This window comes from Corvus hawaiiensis, chromosome 6 (genome assembly GCF_020740725.1).
Source record: "Corvus hawaiiensis isolate bCorHaw1 chromosome 6, bCorHaw1.pri.cur, whole genome shotgun sequence".
In the NCBI taxonomy this organism is placed as follows: Eukaryota; Metazoa; Chordata; class Aves; order Passeriformes; family Corvidae; genus Corvus; species Corvus hawaiiensis.
The window spans coordinates 63,705,624-63,714,744 of record NC_063218.1 but is presented as its reverse complement, the minus strand read 5'-3'; the positions used below and the strand labels follow the sequence as shown (position 1 = coordinate 63,714,744).

At 40.0% G+C, this 9,121-nt stretch overlaps 1 protein-coding gene across 10 annotated transcripts in view; it reads left to right on the top strand.

Moving 5' to 3' along the window:
• The window catches only part of SHANK2 (SH3 and multiple ankyrin repeat domains 2), a 279,072-nt gene that overhangs the window by 233,981 nt on the left and 35,970 nt on the right, over nt 1–9,121 (top strand). For 6 of the 10 annotated variants that reach the window (XM_048308454.1, XM_048308452.1, XM_048308453.1 and 3 more), the window contains 4 exons: nt 3,376–3,511; nt 5,277–5,357; nt 5,751–5,759; nt 8,489–8,509. In XM_048308454.1, coding sequence (XP_048164411.1) covers nt 3,376–3,511; nt 5,277–5,357; nt 5,751–5,759; nt 8,489–8,509 — 247 coding nt within the window. The remainder of the gene's footprint in view (nt 1–3,375; nt 3,512–5,276; nt 5,358–5,750; nt 5,760–8,488; nt 8,510–9,121) is intronic. The other 4 variants (XM_048308457.1, XM_048308459.1, XM_048308455.1 and 1 more) reach the window with 3 other exon arrangements.

Here is a 9,121-nt window from a genome sequence, read left to right as displayed (position 1 = left end):
TTCAACCATTCCACCAGCGGGCATTCCAAGCATAATGATGGAGTTCTGCCTACTTAATTACTGTTCAAAATGATTGACTGCCTTTTCCACTGAGGGAATGTTTAGGTAATGGAAGGATTAGGATGATGCATTGAAAAAATTGAGGGTTTTTTTTGTTTGTTTTAATCTATTTTTTTTAATTAATAGAACGAAGTCTGCAAAGGTCTCTTTCTCTGGTAGTGGGGTTTTTTTTTCCTTTTGCACCTTCCTACAGGAAGGCTGCTCTGGTGAATGTATTCCAGCTCGTGCATCTGCCAGCTTACAATGTGCTAGTTATTTTACTATTGTATTATATTATATTATATTATATTATATTATATTATATTATATTGTATTATATTATTATTATTTTTTCAACTCATTGCACAACTGTGCATTTCAGAAAAAAAACCCCACTTTTATCCAGCCTGTTTAGAGTATTTTTAAAGACATTCAGTCTATGAGATCGCATTATTTCATAAATTAATTCTCTCAAAGTGATTTCCATCCCACTGGCCAGTAACCAGATGATAATAAAGGATGGTTTTCAAAAACACAGAATTCTGAGGCTTTTCCTGAGAGTCCAGAGCAGATAGAGGGGAGTTGTTGAAATTGTGGGCTGTCCCAAGGGACAGTTTTCCTTGCATTTGGTTTGTTGGATGATTTCATTGATGTAGCATAGACCCAGCCTCCTCACGTCTGTTTCTTTCAGCTATTTTCACTTACTTTTGAAGGACATGGCAGAAGAAGTTCAGTGCAGAAATATTTTGTGGAATAGTAGAAGGAAAAGAAGAACTTGAGGTTTTGCAGTGAAAGCTTGCACAAAATATGCTGAAAGATTGGGTTGAAGAAGAGGGAAAGACACAAATTTGTGCCTGCAAAACAACTTTACTCTTTGTTTCTAGAGCTTCCTTCCAAACACTTAGCCACTAAAAGAAAAAGCAGTTTTTGAGTGTTTTGAAAAGTGGGATTACATTTAATATCAAGAACACTGTGGTGATTGTGAAATGAATTGGCACAGTTGGAATAGATATCTGCTTTCCTGCTTTACAAAGTCCCCCCTGCCAAAGCTTGAAGTGGAAGTCGAGAGAGATTCACCTCAATTTATTCACACCTGGAAAAGTTTTGCTGCATAATATCAAACTAAAGCTGTCAGACAAACCTGCTTGAACTCTGCTGTCTCACTGCCTGATGACCCTTTCCGCAGTCATTTGGCTTCTGGATGAAATATTGAAGGAGGGTAAAAGAAATAATGTCATTGCAATCTTTATAAGCTATTGACAGCTCCCGAGTTACTGCTTTGTAATCACGCTCCAGTTTTACCCTCTGAGGTGCTAAAGACTGTGAAGATGAGATTCTGCTCTGCTGGTCTCATGATTCTTTTGTTCTCCACTATTTCTGTAAGACTCTGAGTTAAACAACCTTCAGCTCTCCTATCAATATTTTTATTTTCTTTATTTTCGGGTAAATCTTTCTGGTCCCAGCTTTTGTAACTGGGTCTTTTCAACAAAGCTGCTATAAACAGTCATTTACAGGTTCTGTTTCTGAGGCAGCTTTAAAAAAATGTGTTGTATATATTTGCTAAATGTTAAATATCATTGCACAGAACGAAGGGAACAGATGGGATGCTGCATAAGCTGTTTATCATATTACACATTTATCACTTTACACTAGTGAAAGTATACATGTGTTTGATTAATATTGACTTTTGATTTATTTGGAGGGCTCTATTTTTTGACAGCATTAGGGATTACATTGTAATCCTTACTGGCTTCCAAGCTTGAAATTTAATTCCAGTAAAAATAGAGTAGGTGCATTCCATAATTCTTAATTACAGGATTTTTTTTTCCTGTGGAAAAGAATTACCTGGTTGAGGCTTTAATACTGGAAGGAATTCAGAAGTAAATGGATAACGCTGTTTGCTTCAGTGTTTTAGACAGATTAAATTTAGATGCCATTGGTCCAGCTAAATAAATATCTCTTGAAATTAAATACCAGATGCTAAGAAGGTGTAAAATAAAGCAAACCAGCAAGAGCCCTATTTAAATGGATATTCTTTTATACCCTCCACCTACAGAATGAGAGAACTTCATCTTTGCCTGCTCAACAGGTCTGGATGTTCAGCATGTGTTCCACCTACGTCACAGTACATGAAACCAAAAAAGCATCTCCAAAAGCACCTCGAGCTCAGACACAGAGCACACAGCTCTCCCCTCGGGCTCCTGACTGCAGCACTGTGTCAAAAAGATGCTTTACCAACACACTGGTTCATTAAAATGCATTTTGGCTCAGCTAAAGCTTGGAAAAAGGGAAGGTTTCCCTTCCAGACAATGGATGGAAAAATGATTTCAAGTTGGAGTGGGGCGGCTTGTGCTGTTTGTTCTGCTAAATGGCAATAATATTTAATGAGAGATTCTGCTCTAAACTGTAAATCCTTGAGAGTGTGAGATGCCCAGCCTGTCAGAATAAATAGAGGAGGCTAAAAACACTTACTTTGAAAATGAATGTTCATTTTGGAAGGCATTGAGTGATCTCAGTGAAATATTACTGAGTCAGTGGAATTTTGGAGAGAGATCAACTTCCCAGCATGTATTCTGGCAGCAGCTCTTCCTCCATTCCTCAATATCTTTTATGTTCAAATAGCACAAGCAGCACTTCAGTCTTACATGTTGTCATCATTCAGAGTTCAGATAACTTTCAGTGACTCCTTATAGATTGAATGAATAAATAAATTGCTTTTAGCCGTGCTTACTTGCAGTTGTTATGCCTCTGCTTTCTTCTGTGTCTATTAATTTATTATTTTATGTGTCCATTAATTTTTTAATTTATGGAAAGACATATCCAGCAAAAAGGATGATGCAGCACTAGGAATTACTGAGAGAGTACATATATATATATATTTTTTTTTTTTTTTTTCTTAAGTTTATTTTTTTTAGCTGAGTGTTGCAGTGCAGTTTGGAGTTAATTGCCATGACCACAGTAGCTGCCTGTGTTTCATGTATTTAACTCTTCTTTTTCCATGGAGACTCTTTGGGCCTGCTATGGCCCTGTTGCCTTTGCTCCCAGGACAGGAGATCCTTCCAGAAACTTGGAGAGGAAAACTCTAATTGTTGTAAAAAAAATACATAAAGGGCAGGATTTGGTTGGATTTCTTTAGATGTGTATTTCCCAAAGGAGTAGCTTTGTTTTCTGGTCATCCTGTCAGCTGTGCACTGTTCCTTAAATACGTATTTTCATTAAAAGGCAGTAACTGTAGAAATTTTGTTTCTTCCTGTTCTTTCCACCTTCTGTTTATAAAAATGATAGAACAAACATTTTCTGCATTTTGGTCTAAAAGACTCCTTCCTTTCTGTGCAGGTTAATAATGAGAATGTAGTGAAAGTTGGCCACAGGCAGGTGGTGAACATGATTCGACAGGGGGGCAATCACCTCGTGCTGAAGGTTGTCACAGTAACCAGGAATCTTGATCCAGATGACACAGCAAGGAAGAAAGGTACCTTTTTCTCTCTTCCTAATGGACTCTCCTGCTCTTGCTTCACAGAAAACCAAGTATGGGCATGAAACTGCTGCTTTCTAAATTCTGATTTATTAGACTTGCTTTCCAAAGTTTGAAATGCCCAGTTCTTGTTTAACTTAGAGCGATGTAATTCTTTTGGGTTAGACATTAACACAATTAACACAAGCAATATTCTCTTGTCATGCTTGGTGAGAAAGTTCATCTTTTGGGGGTTTTCTTGTGTGTGTGTTTGAGGATCTTGTAGTAAAACTTCCTGCAGCAGTGAGAGAGGAAAAGCACTAAGAACAGATGATCTTTTATTAATTGCAAACCTACTTGAGATAGGAGTAGTTCAGCAGTGTGTTTCTCACCCACCCATCCAAAAAGCCACCACAAAAACTTCACCCAAAATAAAAAGAGGAAACAAAAAAAGGAATTTACACTGTCTCCTTCACCTTAGATGCCCCTGAGTTTGCTTTCCCAGCTATGCAGGGAAGTCATTAGGCCCTCATAATTATCATTAAGCCGGAAAGATTGCTGCTGCTCACTGGTGTTCCATACAGCAGCGGCACGTTGCTGAAAGCTCCTGTTCCTCCCACCAGTCCCAGTTATCCCTCACACACACCTGGCTCTTCAACACAGGAGCAGGGGAGGAGCTGGCACTCCAGGGCTCCGTCCTGCTCCAGGAAACTAAAACTTTCTGTCTGTGCTGGGAGTGTTTTTCACCTCTGTTGCTTATTAAAAATAGTAATAATTTAAAAAATTGAAAGTGAGACCAGCTTGTGGGGTGGAGGGGAAAGGCTGTTGTGTTAAACTAAATCATATCCCAGCATGGTCCTGCATTACTTTTAGCTTGATGGAATTACTGTTCACACTTTTTAAACAAACCTCTTTGCCCCTGCCTTTTGGGATGTGTCATATTGGCCTTAAATGTAGTGACAGGACAAGGGGCAATGCTTTAAACTGAAAGGCAGCAGGTTTAGACTAAATATTGCGGGGAAATTCTTTACTGTGTGGGTGCTGAGGCCCTGGCCCAGGTGTCCCAGAGAAGCTGGGGCTTCCCCTGGATCCCTGGAAGTGTCCAAGGCCAGGCTGGATGGGGCTTGGAACAACCTGGGATAGTGGAAGGTGTCCCTGCCCGTGGCAGAGGGGTTGGAGTGAGATGGTCTTTATAATAACAGAAGTATTTGTTATCAGGATACTAAAGCACAGATCTTAGTTTTTGTGTTAGATGTGCCTTGATATTGTAAGGTCTTATTTATTCTGAGAAGGGAAACACCTGTTTCCCTTAGACTCCCCTTAAGAATTCAGATAAATTCGAATGTCCTTTCCTGGATTTCTCAGACTGAACTGTTTCTCCAAAGTTTAAATTAATCTGCCAGAGATTGGCTGGTGCCCAGGAGGTTTTTAGCCCCACATATTTCTCAGAAGGGGCAGCACTGCTGTGAGGTCCTTTCTCTAGAAAGCCCTTTTCCTGCTGGGAAACAGAAGTGCACAGTTATTTAGCTTTAAGTGTTTCTATGTTTCCTGTTACATAAAAGCTTGCGGATGTGTCAAGCAACCTACGCTAGAACCAGAAACAGTGGAGAAATTCAGTCCATGAAAAGCATCTCAGGGCTTTTCCTCCGCATGTAGGTATTTATTTCCGCCTTGTCTCATGGAGCTTATCCTTTCCAGCTGATACGGAATTGTGGCTGTGAGCACAGGGCTCCCAGGGTGTGTGTTGGCTGACACCTGTGTGTTCTCTCTGTTCCATGCACAGCCCCACCACCTCCTAAGCGAGCTCCAACCACTGCACTGACCCTGCGGTCTAAGTCCATGACCTCAGAGCTGGAAGAGCTTGGTAAGAAAGTGTTTTTTGGCAAGCATGCTGGCTTAGTGGAGATGTAAATATCTATCTATATGTCTATATGTGAAACTGATGAAGGGTGCTGCACTGTGTACAGTGTCTAGAGCAGAGGAGGTTTTAAGAATGCTGCATCTTTGGAGAGTTCAAAATGTGCATGACTCGCATGACTGATTTTTGTGGAGACTTGTGCCTTTACTGCTACGCAAGGGAATGTTGATACATTTTATGCATCATCACAGTTTGGCACATCTACCAAAAAAAAAAAAAAAAAAGAAAGAAAAAAGAAAGAAAGAAAGAAATGCTGTATCGTGTTTTGTTAGCTTTGCTTTCTAAATTTTCAGTTTATCTAATATTGTTTTATTTTAAATTTCTGTGGCCTCTCATTAGTGGATAAAGGTAAGCTGCCAGAAGCTGTTGTTAAAAGCTGACAGTGTTGAAGCAGCTTCAACTTCAACTTGTTTCATTTGATCTGAAAAAGTGCATATTATGATATCCCTTTGACTTCTGTGCATGATATAAACTTAATTCCTCTCACTACTGGTAATAAAAAATTATTGAGCATTCAGTCTTTCATTTGCTAATTTTGAGAAATGTGGTTGTAGATTCCTTTGCTTGATCATCCATATTCTAGATATGCATAGTTCTTCAGGAATTTGTATTCATCTTCTAAAAATGAGGAGGGTAGATGTTCTTTTCTTCCTGGTTTTAATCTGTTAGGTCATTAAAAGGTAGAATTTCTGCAGCTAGACTAAGACATGGAAATAGGAATAAATCACACATAAAAAGAGAAAAGCCCAGTGCACATTTCTATGTGGCTGTAACACTAAAACAGCGTGTTTAGCAAGTGAGAAATGGGTATAAAACCAAACCACATCCCTCACTGCAGAGCAGTAGATGATAATAATTCACACAATAAAACCATTTTTCCATGTAATTCTACAGCGATTTAAATACTTAATTTTATGAGCTTGGGGTTTTCCTGACATGGACTCATCTGAAGGCCAACTGGAAGGAATCATAGCCTCGTGGCCCCTTTTTTTTTCCCCTGCAAGTCAGTGTTTTCTGGGGCAGATGGACCCCATCCATCCTTTAGTGAGTTGAGTCACGTAACTCCAGTGGGAAGTCTTCCCAGCAAAGTGGTGCTGAAGTGGGTGCTGTTCTCTATGGTCTAACAACCAAATGAAGACCAAAATAACCACCCCAGTCTGATTATTTAGCTCTAGCAGGTCTCAGAAAATTTGATTTTTATGTGCAAGGAAGTTTAGGAGCTTAAGTATCAACAGCTTGTGAATGCTCCATCATTTTACTTCCAGGATTAAAATGTAAAATATTATTTCTGGAGCACACTTTGTGGGTCTGGGTGTTTTTCATTTGCTTTTCTTTCATGGAGTGCTGAGAGCTTGTAAAGGTGGTTTATCAACCACTTTTCCCAAGGGGACAGCAATACTTAGGCACCATTTTTGCCCCTTCATTATCCTCTTCTGCCAATTGCTTTCAAGCTGAGGATATTCTTCTATTTCTCTGACTTTTCGATCTTCCGCAGGAAGATTGAAGCTGTTCTTACAGCAAAAGCAGCATTTCCCTAGGGGAGAACAGCTTGTTAATAGTCCCCAGTGGAGACCATCATATTTTAGCTTTCCCAACCCCCTGCTCAGGCTGTAGTCCTTGATCTGCTGTTTGTCCTCACCAAGTACCAGAAACCACTGCAGCTCCTTTAACAAGCAGCCATGGGACATATTTCCATTTTTGAGCACATTTCCCACTCATATTTATCCAGATGGGGCAGATATTGCAGTGGCAAGAGTTTTTTGTTCTGAGGAAGAGTCCTGCACCATGTTCCAGAGGTGCTTGTCCCCTAGGAAAGCTGTAGTAGTGAGAGAAATTTGCTCTCTTCCTAAACAAGGCTGTAAAATGCCACTTGTGTGACACTCTGAACATCTGCCACCCTAGCAAACAATGTGACTGCTGTTCCAAATAACATCTGTGGTCTACCTATTTTCATATTTGCTCTGGGAAAGGGCTGTTATCAGAAGGGACAAGCATCCTTCAATTGCATGGCAGCTGAACAAGCTTCCACAGGGAAAATGTTCTCCCTGTCATCAGTTAGAAGTTGTCTCCTGACATAAAACACAGCTTGTATGTGTGTATTTATACATAATTTATCTCTCTCTCTATGTATATGTGTATATATTGGACATCTGTGAGAGCTATGAGAACACCCACATTTTTACAGCCATTGAACTCCCTAGTGAATAAGCATTTCTTCACGACATATATGTGCAAACCAAATAGGAAGTGCCTATAAGTGAGCACTGTGGATGTTCTCATCAATACCTCTGTGTAACCCTTTTTCCTGAGCTGGAGAAGCTCATGGTCTCAGCAATGTCTCGTGACAAAGAATCCCACGGGCTAATTATGTGCTGTGTAGAGATGTATTTCCTTTTTATTGGTTTTGAATGTGATGCCTTTAATTTTATTGAATGTCCCTTGTGATGTAATAGAAGAAAAATATAAATAGAAACTCCGCATTTGTTTTCCCTTAGAGTGCCTAGTTTTGTAATGTCTTCTAGCTAAGTTAAACATAATTTTTAAAAAAAAATTATCCATCTTGCTTCCTTTGCCTGGCTCTGAACCCTACTTACAGTTTTATTGACATGTTTTGAGCTATTCTGTTCTTCATAATACAGAGCAGACCATCTGAGCTGTCCTCTTTCAAATTAATTAATCCAAAAGATGCAGTGTGCTAATGATTCCTTTCCACTTAAATCTGCAAAGATTTGGAAATGCCCAATGTTGACGTAGTTTGACAGCCCTGGCATCAATAAGTTGCCCCAATTACTGGTTTTAAAAAAGAACTTAGGAAGAAAAAAAACCCTGCGGATGTATCCCTAATAGCTGAGGGGAGAAATTCCTCATGGTTATCATAAACCCTGATAAACAGCTTGGCAAAATCAGATTTTATCTACTGTGGTTTGAGAGATACCTGTTTAGTAGAGGTGAGCAGGGAGAGACTGACGTCTTAGGGGGAAGAATAATGTTTGTGCTCAAAATGACAGACAAGGATTTAGCATATAAAAAATTACCTTCAGAATTGATTCACAGTTCATTCCCTTTCTATTTCCAAGCTTCAGTACGGAAGAAGAAGGGTAAGGGGAAGCATTTTGTCTCTTGTTTAACCTGTTTCTCACCTTTCCATAGTGGAGGATAATAACATAATGTAAATGTTGGCATATGGTCCAGTTTATTTTATGGTGTCAAATGTACATTAATTATTGTATATGTTTTTTTAGTTATTTAGTTAATAAATTGCAAACACACTAAGAAACTCAAACAGAAGACCACATTCGAAAATATCCCCCGCATTTCTTCCTTTTGTCTCCTTTCCTTCACCTTGCCTTTTTTTTCCTTCTCTGTACCCAACTCTTTTCCAACCCCTTCCATCTCATGTCCTCACAGTTCCTGTGCTGACTGGCAGCCACAGAGAGTTAGTGGCCAGTGACCCCCTCCCCCCAGTGCGGTCCCCCGTTAGCGCCCCGCTTGTCTCCCGAACGGCCGCGCGCTCCTCCGCGCCCACACTGTGTCTGTCTCAGGAGTCAGGGATCTCGCACACCACACCTGGGCTTCCCACCCGGACAAATGCTGCTCTGCACAATTCGGTAGTGTCCGATAGAACGTCTTCCACGCTGTCCTGTATGCATGGAGTGCCCTCCCTGGACTGATTCATGAGGCCACCCACCACCTTCTCCTTCAAATCTCTC